The 20,749-nt window shown below is 43.7% G+C and overlaps 1 protein-coding gene across 1 annotated transcript in view; it reads left to right on the top strand.

Annotated features, from left to right (window-relative positions):
- LOC111952558 (inositol 1,4,5-trisphosphate-gated calcium channel ITPR2) overlaps window positions 1-20,749 on the top strand; it is a 160,347-nt gene that overhangs the window by 13,787 nt on the left and 125,811 nt on the right. Inside the window, exons 2-14 of the mRNA XM_023971370.3 lie at window positions 1,451-1,521; window positions 3,431-3,549; window positions 3,942-4,028; window positions 4,771-4,929; window positions 5,947-6,045; window positions 7,942-8,025; window positions 13,263-13,409; window positions 13,847-13,942; window positions 15,838-15,882; window positions 18,496-18,647; window positions 18,772-18,871; window positions 19,069-19,229; window positions 20,458-20,599. Coding sequence (XP_023827138.1) covers window positions 1,451-1,521; window positions 3,431-3,549; window positions 3,942-4,028; window positions 4,771-4,929; window positions 5,947-6,045; window positions 7,942-8,025; window positions 13,263-13,409; window positions 13,847-13,942; window positions 15,838-15,882; window positions 18,496-18,647; window positions 18,772-18,871; window positions 19,069-19,229; window positions 20,458-20,599 — 1,462 coding nt within the window. The remainder of the gene's footprint in view (window positions 1-1,450; window positions 1,522-3,430; window positions 3,550-3,941; window positions 4,029-4,770; window positions 4,930-5,946; window positions 6,046-7,941; window positions 8,026-13,262; window positions 13,410-13,846; window positions 13,943-15,837; window positions 15,883-18,495; window positions 18,648-18,771; window positions 18,872-19,068; window positions 19,230-20,457; window positions 20,600-20,749) is intronic.

Here is a 20,749-nt window from a genome sequence, read left to right as displayed (position 1 = left end):
TGCGATGCGTGCCGATTTCTTCCTTACATGCTACAGGTAACTGACAAAATAAAGGGATCCCCAACATAGTGTCCTAATCTAATTAAGGCGTTGGGCCACCACGAGCCGCCAGAACAGCTTCAATGTGCCTTGGCATACATTCTACAAGTGCCTGGAACTCTATTGTAGGGATGTGACTCTATTTATCCACGAGAAATTACATAATTTGGTGTTTTGGCGCCGCTCCTGAATCTCCCATAAGTGTTCAATTGGGTTGAGATCTGGTGGCTATAAAAGCCATGTCATATCGTGAAACGGCAAGTTGAGCAGTCTTCGTCACTGATGCTCCCGTCAAATGTGCCCCAACAATTACCCCTCTTTCAAAGTCACGGAGATCTCTTCTAGCCATGGTAGCCAAAATAATTAGCAACTGGGCCTGCCCTGCACGTTTATACATGACCCTAAGCATGATGGGATGTTAATTGCTTAATTACCTCAGGAACCACACCTGTGCGGAAGCGCCAGCTTTCAATATACTTTATCTATCTCATTTACTCAACTGTTATCTTTATTTTGGCAGTTCCCTGTATGTTGGTAGTGGGTGAATCCATTTGAAATCAATCAGTTTTTGACAGCATGTCTTTTGATTTAAACAAACTCCATACATGTTTGCCCATGGAAGAAGTGGCCAGAAAGGGACCTTTTGGACCTAGATATTACACAACATTCAGGAGATAATGGTGCTCAAAGTAGACCCATTTTGCATATCTGGTACCCCATTTGAAATTAAATTGTAACTTCTAATTACTACCACAAAGATGACTGCCAGTCCACCCACCATTGAATGTCAACTTAAATGGTCATGTCTATTCTGTTATCTATATTTCTATGATTTCAATAGGCTTCTTGTGGAGGATTGACATTATTATTTAGAACAGATATTCCCATTCAAGTCAACATTCTCTGATGTCTGGACCTCCAACTGTCTTTGTGGTACCATTTGAAAGTTGACATTTCTATTTTATTCCAATGTTAGTATATTTATCAGCCAAAACATGACACAAAAATAATAAAAAATGTCTCAACCGAGGGCAGGCACAACACAAAAACCTCAGATGTAAAATAGGGTCTAAGCCTTACAAGTTTTCCCAAACTCTCCTGGGCCCCCCTGGGTGCTTGTTTTTAGTTTTTTGCCCTAGCACTACACAGCTGATTTTCAAATAATCAAAGCTTGATGATGAGTTGGTGATTTGAATCAGCTGTCTAGTGGTAGGGCAAAAACCAAAACGTTGCACCTGGGGAGGAGGCCCTAGGACCGAGTTTGGGAAAACCTGGTCGAAGCTACAACATGCGAATATGAAAAGAGTTGAAACATTTTTCGGTAACTGACATAAAAGGTTCAATGACATTTTTATTTAAAAAAACTAAAATGGTGTGTGTGTGATGTAGGATGTTTTTGTGTTCTTTCCAGGCTTGTTGATGACAGGTGTGTGGTGCAGCCGGACGCAGGAGACCTGGCCATTCCGCCCCAAAAGTTCAGAGGTGAGTGGGAGGAGTCAATGACAAGCTGGCCAACCACAGAGGACTGCGTTGTAACTCATATAGTTGTATTTGAATGAATTAACTCAACGCTTTTCTGCCAAGTTAGCAGTGATGGGCAGTTTAGTAGTGCAGCGTGCCAAGGTTGCTGCAGTCCACACACACACACACCCTCCCAAGGCTGAGCAGGCCACTATAGCCCCATGTTGTTTTAACAGTGTGGTTTATAGGGTGAGGTTTAAGTGTTTAACTGACTTTACAGAATCCCATTGAGTAAACAGCCACTAACCACAAACATGCTATATACCCCCACCCAGTCACACACTCAAGTCAGTTAGTGACACACTGCCATGCAAATTACACTGACAAAATATATAAGTGCAACATGTAAAGTGTTGGTCCCATGTATTATGAGCTGAAATAAAAGATCCCAGAAATGTTCCATACGCACATAAAGCTTATTTCTCAGAAATGTTTACATCCCTGTTAGTGAGCGTTTTTCTTTTGCCAAGATAATCCATCCATCTGACAGGTGTGGCATACCAAGAAGCTGATTTAAACAGCATGATCATTTCACAGGTGCACCTTGTGATGGGGACAATAAAAGGCCACTCTAAAATGTAGGATCGTCTGAGAACAGCCACCCGGACAGCTGATGAAACTGTGTTTGCACAACCGAAGACGTTCTGCACAAACTGTCAGAAACCGTCACAGGGAAGCTCATCTGCGTGCTCGCCGTCCTCACCAGGGTCTTGACCTGACTGCAGTTCGGTGTCGTTAACTGACTTTGATGGCAATTGGCACGCTGGAGAAGTGTTCTCTTCACAGATGAACCCCAGTTTCAGCTGTACCGGGCAGATGGTGTTGTGTGGGAGAGAGGTTTGGTGATGTCAACGTTGTGAATAGAGTGCCCCACGGTGGCGGTGGGGTTATGGTATGGGCTGGCATAAGCTACGGACAACAAACACAATTTAATTTTATCAATGGCAATTTGAATGCACAGAGATACCGTGAAGAGATCCTGAGAGACATTGTCATGCCATTCATCCGCAGCCATCACCTCATGTTTCAGCACGATAAGGCCCGGCACCATGTCGCAAGGATCTGTAAACAATTCCTGGAACCTGAAAATGCCCAAGTTCGTCCTTGGCCTGAATACTCACCAGACATGTCACCCATTGAGCATGTTTGGGATGCTGTGTATCGGCTTGTACGACAGCATGTTCCAGTTCCCGCCAATATCCAGCAACTGTGTACAGCCAATGAAGAGGAGTGGGACAACATTCCACAGGACACAATAAACAGCCCGATCATCTCTATGCAAACGAGATGTTGCACGTTGCGTGAGGCAAATGGTGTCCACACCAGAAACGGACAATTYTTCTGATCCACGCCCCTACCTTTACATAAAAAAAATATAAAAAATCTGTGACCAACAGATGCATATCTGTATCCCCAGTCATGTGAAATCTATAGATTTTTTATTTATTATTATTATTTTAACCTTTTATTTAACTAAATTCTTTGTTTCAATGACGGCCTAGGAACAGTGGGTTTAACTGCCTTGTTCAGGGGCAGAACGACAGATTTTTACCTTGTCAGCTCAGGGATTCGATCTTGCAACCTTTCGGGTTACTAGTCCAATGCTCTAACCACTAGGCTACCTGCCACCCCAACATATAATTCATAAATGCTTAAAATACAATATGAATCTGTTTTTTACCTCATTAAGCCATGATTAGGGCCGGATGAATTTATTTCTTATATGAACTGGAACTCATTAAAAGTTTGTCTGTGTGATTCATGGATATTTATTCCTCACTCACCTCACTTTCTGTTTCTTTGTGTCTTTCTTCCTCTTTTTCTCCCAATTTCTTTCCCCCTATCCATCTCTCTTTTTCTCTCTCTCCAGACTGCCTGTTCAAGGTATGTCCGATGAACAGGTATTCAGCTCAGAAGCAGTTCTGGAAGGCCAAACAGGGCAAACAAGGCAACAATGACACAGAAGCAGACCTATTCAAGAAGTTACAGGTATGACCTTTCTCCAAGTCCTAGTGTAATTCATTCACGGTCCTGGGCACGACACCCACAGGGTGTACAGGATTTAGATCCATCCCAGTACTAACACAACTGATTCACCTAATCAAGGGCTTGATCATTACTGTCGTTGATTCGTCAAATCAAGTATGTTAGTAGTGGGCTAGAACAATAGTCTGTACACCCTGTGGGTCCGCAGGACCTGGATGGACAAGCACTGCTTTAAGGTAACCAGGATCAGTTTGCGCAAGGCGAGGCACAGATTCGCTGATGGTGATCACATAAGAAGTAGTAATTTGGGATGCAACGTGATTTGTACATCAGTGATTCTGCACAATCTGGCTACAATGTAGTTAGCATCAAGCATGTTTTTCTTAATTTCCCAGCATGCAGCAGAACTGGAACAGAAGCAAAACGACACCGAGAATAAGAAGCTGCTTGGAGAGGTGGTCAAGTACAGTAACGTCATCCAGGTAACGGCCAACTACAGCCAGCTCCCCTTTCTTATCAGAGACGATATCTCTCTGTTTGCTTTGTGCCCGTAACCTTGTGTATGTTTTCACTTTGTTACCAAGGCTGCCTTTCAGTCTGTAGTCTGGCTTCTAGTGCCTCAAATTGCCAACGAGGTGATTTGACAGAGAACATTTTGAGTGGCACATAGAGTGAGTGGCACAACAAACTGCGGGTTTGTTCCATGTGGTTTCACGAGGTTCGTGGCCTCCAACTTCGCTTAAAACTGTCGTATTAAAGGGTTTCAAAGGAATTGGTTTGGTCAGGTTCAGTCTCTTGCCACATGATTTGGCTGTTAAAAGATGAGGCTTTTTCATTTAGTGCTCTGTGTGCTTTTTTAAAACTAAAGACAATTTGAATGATCTATTCAGAAAACAGAATATTTTATGTGATAAATAGAATTTGGGTAATGTTCTGATCCCTAATACCAAGCATAAACTGAATTGAAAGGCTTTTGTGGTCAATTCCAAATAAAGTATTGACAAATTCTGAGCTCATAACAAATTGAAATGATAAATTACCCCTACATCTCACTTTAATTAAGAGTACCAATTTCATATGGTAACTGTTTCCTAGCAATAAATGTGATTGGTAAAGATTCGAGTTAGGTGTTGGGTTGGGATTCGAACCAGGGACCTTGTGTATGACCGTGTGTTGTGAATGATGTGTCCTAGTGAGTTGGCCCCATTTTCTTTTCCCCCTCAGCTTCTGCATATAAAAAGTAACAAGTACCTGACTGTGAACAAGCGTCTGCCGGCGCTGCTGGAGAAGAACGCCATGCGTGTGTCTCTGGACCCAGCCGGCAATGAGGGCTCCTGGTTCTACATCCAGCCCTTCTGGAAGCTCCGCAGCGAGGGAGATAACGTAGGTACCTTTTAGTGCTGATCTTGGATCAAGTTCCCCTTGTCTATATAATCGTAATAATTTGTGATCTGAAAAGCAAAACTGATCTTAGATCTGCACTCTTACTCTGAGACAATTTCTGAAAAGGGGTCCTGACCTGACTGTAACTACAGGCCACTGCAGTCCCAAACATGTGACCAAACGTGGAACAACTCCTAGCCCTACTTACCATAGATATGTTATGGCAAACCAAACCTCATGATGAACCTTAGTATTGTTGAGATGTTTAAGTTGAGACAATCTTTTTTTAGGGGCTGTCTTAATATTGCAATTGTCCTGTTTTAATTAGATTGGTATTATGTCCATGTCAACGTAATGTCTTCATCCTGCTGAAATAACTCGACTGGTTGTCTCCTCTCCTTTTGCTTTAGCATCCTATGGTGGAAGGTATTCTTCTTGTTTGAAGTGCATGGTGGGAGTTTAGGCCATGAGACTTGCTGTGAAAGCATGGTAGCACTAGCTTTGCATGAGCATTGGAAAAACTTAAGTACGTGTTTGCATTTCCACGACTCTTCTACAGTTTTTTCCCCCTTAACTGTTATTGACTAACAAGATCTGGGCAATTTAGATTACAGCAACACTATAGATACTTAGTCTGTTTATTATGGTATGTAAGTGGTTTGAATGTAGATGTTTGAGACTATGGTGCATACAGTAGACTGCGTTCAGCGATTCCCGCTGCCACACACAATACTGTTCTAATGAATGTCAATGCGCTGTGTACACCCCACAGGCTACACTTCCTTCATTTTACCATGGTTTGTGCTCATCTGCTATTGTTGTGGGGAATACTTATCTCTAGATAGATGGGTAACCCTTTGCATGGGACAGGGAGTGACTGTGGACCTTCGCTGTTTGATGTGTGTCAGGTCATCTCATTCCTGTGATCTGCCTCATATGTGTATTATGTTTTATTCTACTTTACTCTATTCGTTATAATGTGTATGCTAGTGTCTGACCTGTGTGCTTGGTCCCTAGGTGGTGGTGGGAGACAAGGTGGTCCTGATGCCTGTGAACGCAGGACAGCCTCTCCACGCCAGCAACATTGAGCTGCTAGACAACCCCGGCTGCAAGGAGGTAAGATCCATTGAACTGTTTTATTTAGAGCTATAGTACTGAGTGACTATGTAAAACATTTACTGGATACTATGCATGGCAAAACGGTGCGGAAGGATGACAGCCATGTTGTCTGTCCCAGCATGCAATCTCCAACAATTCCTGTACTGTCGTGTTTTTGAAGACTCCAAAAAAAGCTGCTGGTCAGCAGGTTTGCCTTTGAAGCACGTAGGATGAGCGAGTGGCATTGTTTCGAGTCCAGGCGGCAATTTGAATCTCGGCATGTTTTTGTTTAGGCGTGTCTTTGTTTTCTAACCTTATCCTAACCTTAACCTTAACTACTTGCTAGTATACCTTAACTTATGCTAACCCCAACCTTTACCCTAACCACTCGCGTCTAACCCTAACCACTCGCTAAATCAACTGTGTCATAACATGCGTTTGGAAACCTGGTTATAGGTATTAAGAACATTAAGTCTAGTGGTAGCGCCGCAGACTCTAGTCCACACATAGGCGCTGGTAACGGGGTTACGAATGTCACCTCTGCCCCTACTCTGTCTCTCCCTCTACCTTCCGACTATCACTGTCCATAAAAAATACTTTCTGGTTGCAGAACTGGCAAAGTTGCAGCAGCTACACAACATAACAACGTGTAGTGTGTGGACACCTGCTTGTCAAACATCTCATTCCAAAATCATGGGCATTAATATGGAGTGGGTACCCCCTTTGCTGCTATAACAGCCTCTACTCTTCTGAGAAGGTGTTCCACTAGATGCTGGAACATTTCTGTAGGGGCTTGATTCCATTCAACCACGATCATTAGTAACGTCAGGCACTGATGTTAGGCCTGGCTCGCAGCCGACGTTCCAATTCATCACAAAGGTGTTCGATGGGGTTGAGGTCAGGGCTCTGTGCAGGCCAGTCAAGATCTTAACAAACCATTTCTGTATGGACTTTGCTTTGTGCACTGGGGCATTGTCATGCTGAAACAGGAAAGGGCCTTCATCCAAACTGTTGCCACAAAGTTGGAAGCACAGAATCGTCTAGAATGTCATTGTGTGCTGAAGCGTTAAAATTTCCCTTCACTGGAATTAAGGGGCCTAGCCCGACCCATGAAAACAGCCCCAGACCATTTTCTCCTCCACCAAACTTTACAGTTGGCACTATGCATTCAGGCAGGTAGCGTTCTCCTGGCATCCGCCAAACCCAGATTCGTCCGTCAGACTGCCAGATGGTGAAGCGTGATTAATGAAACCAGAACGCGTTTCCACTGAGTTCAATGATGGCGAGTCTTACACCACTCCAGCCGTCGCATGGCGTTGCTCATGGTGATCTTAAGCTTGTGTGTGGCTGCTCGGCCATGGAAACCCATTTCATGAAACTCCCAACCTTTAGTTGTGCTGACGTTGCTTCCAGAAGCAGTTTGGAACTCGGTATTGAGTGTTGCAACCGAGGACAGGAGATTTTTACGCTCTATGCGCTTCAGGACTCGGCGGTCCCGTTCTGTGAGCTTGGGTGGCCTACCACTTTGCGGCTGAGCCGTTGTTGCTCCAAGACATTTCCACTTCACAATAATAGCACTTAAAGTTGACCGAAGGAGCTCTAGCAGGGCAGAAATTTGATGAACTGACTTGTTGGAAAGGTGGCATCCTATGACGGTGCCACGTTGAAAGTCACTGAGCTCTTCGGTAAGGCCATTCCACTGCCAATGTTTGTCTATGGAGATTGCATGGCTGTATGCTCTATTTTATACACCTGTAGACAACGGGTGTGGCTGATATAGCGGAATCCACTAATTTGAAGGGATGTCCACATACTTTTGTATATACAGTATATTGTGTCTGAAGCTCTGCAAAGATGTGTATAGTCATGACAGTCTGTTGGTCTTCCCTGCCCCTCTCCTTGGTTGAACTGTAGGTGAACGCTGTGAACTGCAACACCAGCTGGAAGGTCACTCTGTTCATGAAGTTCAGTGACTACAGAGAGGACGTCCTCAAAGGAGTGAGTGTACTTTATCTTACCTAAATGCTTCCCATCTATGCCTACCTTTTTTATGCAGAGGGTTGTATACACAGTGTGTTGATGGGGGCTCTGCTTGCACACCCACATTTAGGCTACAACTGTTTGATTTACAAATAGTTGTTAAAGCAGGAAACAGAGGACATACAGTGCCTTCGGAAAGTATACAGAGCCCTTGACTTGTTCCACATTTTGTTACATTACAGCCTTATTCTAAAATGTATAAAATAAATAAAAATACTCAGCAATCTACACACAATACCCCATAATGACAAAGTGAAAACAGGTTTTTAGAATGTTTGCAAATGTATTAAAAATAAAACACAGATACCTTATTTACATAAGTATTCAGACCCTTTGAGACTCGAAATTGAGCTCAGGTGCATCCTGTGTCCATTGATCATCCTTGAGATGTTTCTACAACTTGATTGGGGTCCACCTTTGGTATGTTCCATTTATTGGACATGGTTTGGAAAGGCACACACCTGTCTATATAGGGTCCCACAGTTGACTTTGTATGTCAGAGCAAAAACCAAGCCATGAGGTTGAAGGAATTGTCCGTAGAGCTCTGAGACAGTATTGTGTCGAGGCATAGATCTGGGGAAGAGTACCAAAAAATGTCTCCAGCATTGAAGGTCACCAAGAAAACTCTGTCCATCATTCTTAAATGGAAGAAGTTTGGAACCACAAACTCTTCCTAGAGCTGGCCGCCCGGCCAAACTGAGCAATTGGGGTAGAAGGGCCTTGGATAGGGAGGTGACCAAGAACCCAATGATCACTCTGACAGAGCTCTAGAGTTCCTCTGTGGAGATGGTAGAACCTTCCAGAAGGACAACCATCTCTGCAACACTCCATCAATCAGGCCTTCATGGTAGAGTGGCCAGAGGGAAGCCACTCCTCAGCAAAAGGCACAAGACAGCCCGCTTGGAGTTTGCCAAAAAGGCACCTAAAGGACTCTCATGCCATGAGAAACAAGATTCACTGGTCTGATAAAACCAAGATTGAACTCATTGGCCTGAATGCCAAGCGTCACATCTGGAGGAAACCTGGCACCATCCCTACGGTGAAGCATGGTGGTGGCAGCATCATGCTGTGGTGATGTTTTTCACCGGCAGGGACTGGGAGACTAGTCAGGATAGAAGCAAAGATGAACGGGGCAAAGTACAGAGAGATCCTTGATGAAAACCTGCTCCAGAGCACTCAGGACCTTTGACTGGGGCCAACGTTCACCTTCCAACAGGACAACGTCCCTAAGCACACAGCTAAGACAATGCAGGAGTGGCTTAAGGACACGTCTCTGAATGTCCTTGAGTGGCCCAGCCAGAGTCCCGACTTGAACTCGATCTAACATATCTGGAGAGACCTGAAATTAGCTGTGCAGTGACACTCCCCATCCAACCTGACAGAGCTTGAGAGGATCTGCAGAGAAGAATGGGAGAAACTCCCCAAATACAGGTGTGCCAAGCTTGTAGCGTCATACCCAAGAAGACTAGAGGCTTTAATTGCTGCCAATGGTGCTTCAACAAAGTACTGAGTAAAGGGTCTGAATACTTATGTAAATGTGATATTGTTTTTTTGGGGGGGGGGGATTAATTAGCAAAAATGTCTAAACCTGTTTTTGCTTTGTCATTATGGGGTATTGAGTGTAGATTGATGAGAGAAACAATACATTTAATCCATTTTAGAATAAGGCTGTAACGTAACAATGTGGAAAATTCCAGTGGTCTGAATACTTTCCGAAGTATTCGGAAGTATTCCGAAGTATTCCCACCTTGTGATGGAAGGTGGGGGGAGTTTTTGTGTTTGGAAAAGTGTGGAGTTTAAAAGGATAATGGTTGCATATCCCGGAGCCCAGGTGTGTTTGTGAGCAGGGGTTGTGAGGGCTTTTCATTTTGTGCAGATATAGGATATACATTTTAAAATAAACTATATTTATAGTTGTATTTATTTATTGGCCTATCATGATGGAATGGTCCCCAACCCTATACCCTAGACACCCACTGAGCAACCCATGCACTGAGGATTCCTTATATGTTTTATGGGCCTACTGTAAGGAGCCTGTACGCAGCCAAATCAGAAAGATGAATGTGGTCAGAGACCYACTAAAGCAGCACCGCCCCCTCAAGATTCTGAGCCTGCCTGGCAGGGTTGGTCCTACAAAGCCAAAGCTCCCTGATGAGAGAGCATAAGATACAAGGAAATTCTCATGAGAACCTTGACGACCTTGTATCTAGCCAGCGGGGATTCCAGTGGGGTGCCCCCACCCAGGTAGTGGCAATGCTGGCAACACTGCAGTAACCCATGGGGAGGGGGTCACACTTTGACAATCAGGGAGGGGGCATATTATTGTGGCCCTGGTGGCACAAAATAATCAAAGGTCTGACTGCACAGAGATGCTTGGGGAAAATGGTCACAACGGGGGACCAGCATGTGTGTTTCAGGGGAAGGGGGTGTAATCTGATCTCCTTCACCTAGTACTTGGCAATGGTTCATCAAATCTCTCTGTTTTTGCTCTATTTTGCATGCCTTCTCAAACAGCTACAACTGTATATGCAGTCGTAAATCAAGTCTTTTCTTGAGTTGGTCTCCGAGATGGAGAACTGATGATCTGAGTTTATGGTTGTTTGTTGGGAAAGGGATAGTGTGTGTGTGTCCCACAACTGTTGCTAGGGAGTACAGATGTTAGGGACAATATAGGATGAATCACAGTAATTGTTTGCTAAAATAATAATTGCTTGACAAAAAATAAATTTTCGTAATGGCAATCCTGGTTAGAGGTAACAATCCTTTGCATGAACTGCCTACATTATTACGAATATTATTGGTTAATTATGGAAATTAAGATGTGCAGGATGTTTTATATATACACTACTGTTCAAAAGTTTAGGGTCACTTAGAAATGTCCTAGTTTTTTAAAGAAAAGCAAAAAAAATTGTCCATTAAAATAACATCAAATTGATCAGAAATACAGTGTAGACATTTTTAATGATGTAAATGACTATTGTGGCTGGAAACGGCATATTTTTTATGGAATATCTACATTTATCAGCAACCATCACTCCTGTGTTCCAATGGCACGTTGTGTTAGCTAATCCAAGTTTATAATTTTAAAAGTCTAATTGATCATTAGAAAATCCTTTTGAAATGATGTTAGCACAGCTGAAAACTGTAGTGCTGATTTAAAGAAGCAATAAAACRGACCTTCTTTAGGCTTTAAACTGCTTTTGTTTAAAAAACAAGGACATTTCTAGTTGACCGAAAAACGTTTGAACGGTAGTGTGTGTGTACAGTTGAAGTCAGAAGTTTACATACACTTAGGTTGGAGTCATTAAAACTCGTTATTCAACCACTCCACAAATGTCTTGTTAACAAACTATAGTCGGTTAGGACATCTACTTTGTGCATGACACAAGTCATTTTTCCAACAATTGTTTACAGACAGATTATTTCACTTACAACTCACTGTATCACAATTCCAGTGGGTCAGAGGTTTACATACACTAAGTTGATTGTGCCTTTAAACAGCTTGGAAAATTGCAGAAAATGATGTCATGGCTTTAGAAGCTTCTGATAGGCTAATTGACATCATTTGAGTCAATTGGAGGTGTACTTGTGGATGTATTTCATGGGAAAATCAAAAGAAATTAGCCAAGACCTCAGAAAAATAATTCTGGACCTCCACAAGTCTGGTTCATCCTTGGGAGCAATTTCCAAACGCCTGAAGGTACCACATACCTCATACCGCTCAGGAAGGTGACGTGTTCTGTCTCCTAGAGATTAACGTACTTTGGTGCTCAAAAGTGCAATTCAATCCCAGAACAACAGCAAAGGACCTTGTGAAGATGCTGGAGGAAACGGGTACAATAGTATCTATTTCCACAGTAAAACAAGTCCAATATCGACATAACCTGATAGGCCGCTCAGCAAGGAAGAAGCCACTGCTCCAAAACCGCCATAAAAAAGCCAGACTACGGTTTGCAACTGCACATGGGGACAAAGATGGTACTTTTTTGGAGAAATGTCCTCTGGTCTGATGACACAAAAATAGAACTGTTTGGCCATAATGACCATTGTCATGTTTGGAAGAAAAAGGGGGAGGCTTGCAAGCCGAAGAACACCGTCTCAACCGTGAAGCATGGGGGTGGCAGCATCATGTTGTGGGGGTGTTTTGCTGCAGGAGGAGCTGGTGCACTTCACAAAATAGATGGCATCATGAGGARGGAAAAGTATGTGAATATATTGAAGCAATATCTCAAGACATCAGTCAGGAAGTTAAAGCTTGGTCGCAAATGGGTCTTCCAAATGGACAATGACCCCAAGCATACTTCCAAAGTTGTGGCAAAATGGCTGAAAAAGCGTGTGCGAGCAAGGAGGCCTACAAACCTGACTCATTTACACCAGCTCTGTCAGGAGGAATGGGCCAAAATTCACCCAACTTATTGTGGGAAACTTGTGGAAGGCTACCCAACACGTTTGACCCAAGTCAAACAATTTAAAGGCAATGCTACTGTAACGGATGTGAAATGGCTAGCTAGTTAGCGGTAGTGCGCGCTAATAGCGTTTCAATCGGTTACGTCACTCGCTTTGAGACCTTGAAGTAGCGGCTTTTGTGGAGCGATAGGTAACGATGCTTCATGGGTGACTGTTGTTGATGTGTGCAGAGGGTCCCTGGTTCGCGCCCGGGTATGGGCGAGGGGACGGACGTAAAGTTAAACTGTTACACACAATTAGTATTTGGTAGTGTATGTAAACTTCTGAACCACTGGGAGTGTGATGAAAGAAATTAAAGCTGAAATAAATAATTCTCTCTACTATTATTCTGACATTTCAGATTCTTAAAATAAAGTGGTGATCCTAACTGACCTAAGACGGAATTTTTACTAGGATTACATTTCAGGAATTGTGAAAAACTGAGTTTAAATGTATGTAAACTTCTGACTTCAACTGTATGTATGTATATAATTTATTTATTTACATATTTCGGGGATTGGAAATGATGCAGAAATTACCTTGATGGAAGGTTCACTCTATCTGCAATATTAAATCTTATCTGCCCCCTAAAGAAAGAGAAGAAATGTTGTTATAGCATCATTTATTAAAAAAGAAATTCTCAGTTTATAAGAACTCAAATAAAGTGTTCATTTAATCAAAGTGTTTCTTTTCAGTTTCTTAACCATGTTTCAGTTTCTAAACCATGTTGTCGTCTTTCTATTGGTCAGGGTGATGTGGTGCGTCTGTTTCACGCCGAACAGGAGAAGTTCCTGACATGTGACGAGTACAGGAATCAGCAGCACATCTTCCTCAGGACCACCCTGCGACAGTCTGCCACCTCCGCCACCAGCTCCAAAGCACTCTGGGAAATAGAGGTACCTACTGCACTGTGTGTTCGCATCACAATGATTTTGTTCCATTTCTCCAAAGTGCCCTCCTCCCCACACGTGTGGGTTAGAGGGAGTTTCCACCATATTTCTTACACCATTTCTTTTGTTTTTAAATCAACAAAGACAATTGAACAAGTGCATACTTAGGACATGGAATTGAGACTGAGCAAGAAGTACTTTGTCTGCTCTGAATTTAGCTCTTGATATGGTTTGACGAGTAGAAACACCTATTTTGAATGGGGAGTTCCACAGAGGTAGATTTGAAATGATTATCTACCTTGTGAACAAATACATTAAGTCCTACATCATAGTGTTATGAATTGGCTGACTAGTGATGACCGTAAGGGCCATTGTCAGTGGCTTTGTGGGATCTTTCTGGTATGATTTGTGTGTTTAAAAATAAATGTGTTTCTCCATTGTAGGTTGTGCACTACGACCCCTGCAGAGGGGGTGCCGGCCAGTGGAACAGCCTGTTTCGCTTCAAACACCTGGCCACTGGAAGCTACCTGGCTGCAGAGGTAGGCTGTTCATTTCTCTTTGCTCACTCGCACACATGCACGCACAGGCGTAGGCGGTATCCAGGTTGTCACCTTCATGCCAACCTTGTGCCATCCTGAACACCAGGGTCGTTTTTCTTTTTTTTCAAACCTCACTGAGCCTCTGTAATCCGAAGGTTAGCAGTACTAACAAGTACATCTCAAATCCCATAGAGAACGCATTGTGAAATTGTTTATACAATCTGACCTGAACTATTTGCAGAACAGACATCCCAGCTCATAAAGTTATACAATTAACTCAAAAATGCTACTCACAGTACGCTCAATACAAATATTAGACAGTAAGGCTAGATCCAGGAGGGGATTCTCTGCTGTTACCAAGCGAAGTTTGATTTTGGAAGAAGCTAACCACTTGGCTACATGGCTAACTAACTACTAAATTATCTAGCCAAATGTGCAACTGCAGAGCATTCAGCACATTTTAGACAGTTAACTTAATTGTTATAAGTCATCTAGCTGGCAAACATATAGTTGTGAATTCCGTACTGTAACTAGATCACCTGACGCGTGCTGCACAACAGTGAGTGCCTCACAAGGATCCGGTCTCTCGTCGTTGTATGCTTGTAAACAAACATCACTTGACTGCAGACTGACTACCTGTATGCTTCAGAATGCAAAATTATGTGACAGGTGAAATTAACAAGGCAATATTTTTTTATCTCATAATGTATTGCACAAGTTGACTGTAGGTATTTCATTTAAAAGTAGCTACAAATATAAATAAATAAAAAAATGTAACTTGAAAGAAATAGTTTTGACGGTTTTGACAAGCCATCCCGTGGCTATTTCCAAATTCTCCGGTATAAGGTATACTGCCCAAGCCTACACACACACACACACACACACACACACACACACCAACACAACACACACACACACACACACACACACACACACACACACACACACACACACAATTGACAGTCAGACGGTTAGCGTTTTTGTTTACATGTCTTGCAGTATTAGTTCAGCTGTGTTGTCTATTCAGTGTGTTTTGACTTTGCTGTTCGGTCAGTGGTTGAATTTGAATACCGATCATTTAAAGACTAACCATGAATGACTCATCGGTATTACAGGGTGTTGTTCACGTACATTGCTTTCCTTATCACATGTACATTGCTTTCCTTATCACATCACAAGATATTTGACTAAATACGTGGAATTATTCAAATGACCGACACTACCCAACCCTTATTAGATCATTTTTTCTGACTTGACTGATTGCCAGTGTATGGGTGTTAACAACTCGGGTTAACATCCTGTCCCTACTGGTTTATAATGCCCCTCACATGGAACTGAGAGATGCCGACACACCACAATGCAACTCTCTGTCTAGACTGCTGTCTATGTACTGTCTCTTATGTCAGTTCTCTCCTTGGTCAGGCTGTGAGGGTGCTGATCTTATTCGTTATGATCTGAAAGTAAACACTGATCCTATATCAGCACTTCTACTCTCCTATATCAGACTCTTTCTGAATACTGTGTGTACTTTGTGTGCTCTACTGATGTACTCATGTGTGGCATGAAAAATGTAGTCAGAGGAGTTGTGATTTGGCTAGGCCTCTAGTTACCGACTGTCGAGTCTCATTATACATCTGGGATAAGGCTAGTAGTGAGAGGTGAGCAGATGTTGAGGTTCCAGATGTGCTGTTGATGGTGGTGTTCCCATTGTTATGGTCCTCTCTCTGCAATGTATTGTGTTGTGTTGTACAGCACTGCAAGAAGAATTTCCACAAGGGGATAATGAAGTTGATCAAATCGGTCCACTTAGTCACAATCAACAATATGTTCTTGTAGAATAGTTTGTCAGACAATGGTGTGCAGTGTGTGGGTCTGAAATCCTTTTCTTCCTATAGATGAATCCTGATTTCCGGGATGAGAGTGTGGATTCTAAAGCAGAGGTGAGTCAGGTCAGTGATGCACTATTCATGTTTTCATAGTTCTGTCTGATGGACCTTAGTCTGGACCTCAGGTCCACTGATTTTAACAAAATGGTATATGGTGCAATCGGAAAGTATTCAGAGCCCTTGACTTTTTTCACATTTTGTTACGTTACAGCCTTGCTCTAAAATTGATTAAATTATTTTTTTCTCATCCATCTACACACAGTACCCCATAATGACAAACTAAAAACAGGTTTTAGGAAATGTTGCAAATGTATTAAATATTTACATAAGTATTCAGACCCTTTGATATCATACTTGAAATTGATCTCAGGTGCATCCTGTTTCCATTGACCATCGTTGAGATGTTTCTACAACTTGATTGGAGTCCACCTGTGGTAAATTCAATTGATTGGACATGATTTGGAATGACACCCTCCTGTCTATATAAAGTCCCACAGTTGACAGCGCATGTCAGAGCAAAAACCAAGCTATGAAGTCAAAGGAATTGTCTGTAGAGCTCCGAGACAGGATTGTGTTGAGGCACAGATCTGGGGAAGAGTACCAAAAAATGTCCGCAGCATTGAAGGTCCCCAAGAACACAGTGCCTGAATGGTGGAGTGCTACAGAGATGGTTGTCCATCCTTCTTTAAATGGAAGAAGTTTGGAACCACCAAGACTCTTCCTATAGATGGCCGCCCGGACAAAATTAGCAATTGGGGGAGAAGGTCCTTTGTCAAGGAGGTGACCAAGAACCCGATGGTCACTCTGACAGAGCTCCAGAAGGACAACCATCTCTGCAGCGCTCCACCATTCAGGCCTTTATGCTAGAGTGCCCAGACAGAAGCCACTCCTCAGTAAAAGGCACATGACAGCCCGCTTGGAGTTTACCAAAAGGCACCTAAAGGACTCTCAGACAATGAGAAACAAGATTCTCTGGTCTGATGAAACCAAAATTGAACTCTTTGGCCTGAATGCCAAGCGTCACGTCTGGAGGAAAACAGGCACCGCTCATCACCTGGCCAATACCATCCCTACGGTGAAGCATGGTGGTCGCAGCATCATGCTGTGGGGATGTTTTTCCAGTGGCAGGGACTGGGAGACTAGTCAGGATCGAGGGAAAGATGAACGGAGCGAAGATCCTTGATGAAAACGTGCTCCATAGCGCTCTGGACCTCAGACTGGGGAGAAGGTTCACCTTCCAACAGGACAACAACCCAAAGCACACAGCCTAGACAATGCAGGAGTGGCTTCGGAACAAGTCTCTGAGTGACCCTGCCAGAGCCTGGTCTTGAACCTGATCAAACATCCCTGTAGAGACCTGAGAATAGCTGTACAGCAACACTCCCTGTCCAACCTGACAGAGCTTGAGAGGATCTGCAGAGAAGAATGGGAGAAACTCCCCAAATACAGGTGTGCCAAGCTTGTAGCGTCATACCCAAGAAGACTAGAGGCTATAATCGCTGCCAATGGTGCTTCAACAAAGTACTGAGTAAAGGGTCAGAATACCTGTTTTTGCTTTGTGATTATGGGCTATTGTGTGCAGATGGATATTTTTTTTAAACTTTTTTTTAATCCAATTTTTWGAATGTAATGTAATAAAATGCAAAAAGTGAAGGGTCTAAATACCTTCCGAATGCGCTGTATCAGAGTATTCTGCTATGTGTGATGTTTACTTAATGATAAATGAAGGTCATTCAATAGATTTGTTTGAGCAGTTGAACAACACATGACAATGGTCTCTCCTAGAAAATTGAATGCAAGCTGTGGTAAGATAATACAAACAGTACTGCAGAAAGGGTAGATCAAAAGCTTAGGGACCTGTGAATCCTCTACAAACAGTGTGTTACTGCTAAGAGAGCGACTTTGCGTGTGCGTTTCTCTCCAGTGGAAGAGGGATTTTGCCTGTCAAACACTGGGCCACCTTGTTCTCTCACACCACCTCCAAGTCCTATTACACAATCCTCTCTCACACTCACCAGCAAGAACAGATGCTTCTGCTTGCATCCAAACTCTCTCTCTCTCTCTCTAGACCTTTTCTCACTCACTCGGTCACTCACTTTCACATGGGCGCACACACACAATGTACCACATTTATTTCCAGACAGCTTTTTTCTGCACTTTTTGTCTGCACCTTCTGCATTGGTATTCTGCCTCCGCAAGCAGCAGCACACACACACACACACACACACCGTGTCGGCTCAGACACTCAGGGGCTCCTTACATAACGTCTGGGTGTGGGGGTGCCCGGTGAGGGAGGGGAGACAGACGTGCTGTCTGCTCTGCTCTTTTGTTATATGCTGCTGGATGGAGTGAGTCACCAGAGGGAAGGAGAGGTGCGGAGGCACGGGGGGCGGTTCAGAGGAGCTACTTTCCATTGACATGCGGACCGCGCTGCAGCAGTTAACTCTCCCAGGGCTGTCCTATTATCTGTCTGCATCATGCACACAGTGCAGTCCAAACCTCATGCACTGTCTCATTGTTATTACGTAAGCTGCCATTGTTTTGTTTTTTTCCACAGCGCTGTAGATCTGTGGCACAGGCTTGTTGATATTAGCATTGAGAATGCTAGTTGTAAGAACTTAGGTATCCACCTCCTTGTGTGTGTCTGTGCTATCTGTCTGTCTGCAGACGGAGATGGATACAGTGTACTCCCAGAGGAAGCGTCAGGTTGCAGAGAAGATAGCCTACACCCTGGTGTCTGTGCCCCATGGCAACGACATCGCCTCTCTGTTTGAGCTGGACGCCACCACGCTGCAGAGGGCTGACTGTCTGGTGCCCAGGTCAGACTGACCCCTGAAACATACTTAAGATATCCAAAACTCTTGGAACACTTTTAAAGGACTCTTGGAAGAGATTTCAATTACAGCCTAATAAACTTTAAACACTATTTTGCTTTCCCAACAGGAACTCATACGTACGGCTGAGGCACCTGTGTACCAACACCTGGGTGACTAGCACCAACTTTCCCATCGACACTGAGGAGGAGCGCCCCGTCATGCTCAAGGTCCCACATTACCCCCCTGCTGTTTCAGTTCCACGATTGTTGCTTTTTTCTGCATCAAAGCTCACTTATCACAATGTAGTCACAACCCCCCCAACCTTTCCCCATTTTAAGTTACTATTAGAAATAGTGTTTGTTGTGGAGTTTGGAAGGATTGTGGTTGAGTCTATAGGCTGATAATGAATGCCCTCTACCCACAGATTGGCACGTGTCGTACGAAGGAGGACAAGGAGGCATTTGCCATTGTCTCTGTGCCCCTGTCTGAGGTCCGAGACCTGGACTTTGCTAACGATGCCAACAAGGTCCTGGAGTCGACCGTGAGGCAGCTGCAGTGTGGCAACATTGCTCAGAACGATAGGAGGTACAGAACAGTCTAGCCCTATATAGGACGCTGCTCACAACAGTAGGAGGTACAGAACAGTCTAGCCCTATATAGGACGCTTTCTCACAACGTAGAGGTGCAGAACAGTCTCGCCCTATATAGGACTCTGCTCACAACAGTAGGAGGTACAGAACAGTCTACCCTGTATAGGACGCTGCTCACAACAGTAGGAGGTACAGAACAGTCTAGCCCTATACAGGACGCTTCTCACAAAAGTAGGAGGTACAGAACAGTCTAGCCCTATACTAGGACGTGCCTCACAAACAATTAGGGAGGTACAGAACAGTCTAGCCCTATATAGGACGCTTCTCACAACAGTAGGAGGTACAGAACAGTCTAGCCCTGTATAGGACGCTGCTCACAACAATAGGAGGTACAGAACAGTCTAGCCCTATATAGGACGCTGCTCACAACAATAGGAGGTACAGAACAGTCTCGCCCTATATAGGACACTGCTTCCATGCATGGGTGTCATAGAAGGCTACAATGTGGAGCCTGGTAAATAACTGGCTAAATTTTTTAGGGGCTACTTGTTTCCCGAAAATCCTCTCACTGAAGGCATATCTATAATCCGTATCTCCTTGTCCGTCCATCCGGATTGTATAATGTGTGAATATCTGTAAAGAAACCATCTGAGCCTAACTTTTCTCCAAACCGGTACCTATAACTCAGTGGTAGACAGCTTGAAATGCGCTCTTCCGCGAAGCCTGCCACTGTCTTCCCCAGCCGAGTTATACTGCAGGTGCTGGTTCGGAGAAAAGTTAGGCTCCACATTGTAGCCTTCTAGGACACCCATGATTGAATGTGCGGCATCCTATATAGGGCTAAGTACAGTCCTGCTGACACAACCAAGACATCCTGGCTGTGTCTGAAAATGTTTCTAGCCGTCAAATCCTCGCTTCTTCTTTTATTGTTTCCGCCAATCGCCTTACAAAGCTCATTGGAGGTCAGAGGGGAGGGACTTTGGATCGTCTCCTTCCTTTCTTTCAGACGGAGCAGAATCCGAGAGTGAAAGAATCTGAGAGTGAAGAAAATGCGGAAGGAGAAAGCAAGGATTTGACTGCTAGTAATGTCTCTGTGTTCGGTGAACTACTGTCACAGTAGTACTACTGTCACATCCACCAATGTTCTTCTCCTACCATAAAACATACTTTCAGACTGCTGAAGCAAGTGTACCAATGCTCTTTTGCGGGCCCATGTTTCCCAGGTTTGTGACCAAGCTGTTGGAGGACCTGATCTTCTTTGTGTGCGAGGTCCCCAACAACGGACAGGACGTACTGTCTGTGGTCCTCTCCAACCCGAACAGAGAGCGGCAGAAACTAATGAGGGAACAGAACATTCTAGCCCAGGTCAGCTCAGTTATTCTCACTCACTCACTCACTCACAGAATATCACCTTAACATGTATCCTCTAGCTTTGGTCTTGCTTCTGCTTTGGCCAGTTCCTCTGTCATTGTCTTAACAAATATGTTGGGTAATTATGACAGCGATGCATGCAGA

The sequence above is a fragment of the Salvelinus sp. IW2-2015 genome, linkage group LG26, assembly GCF_002910315.2.
Source record: "Salvelinus sp. IW2-2015 linkage group LG26, ASM291031v2, whole genome shotgun sequence".
NCBI classification, from domain to species: domain Eukaryota; kingdom Metazoa; phylum Chordata; class Actinopteri; order Salmoniformes; family Salmonidae; genus Salvelinus; species Salvelinus sp. IW2-2015.
This window is presented reverse-complemented; position numbering and strand designations above follow the sequence as displayed.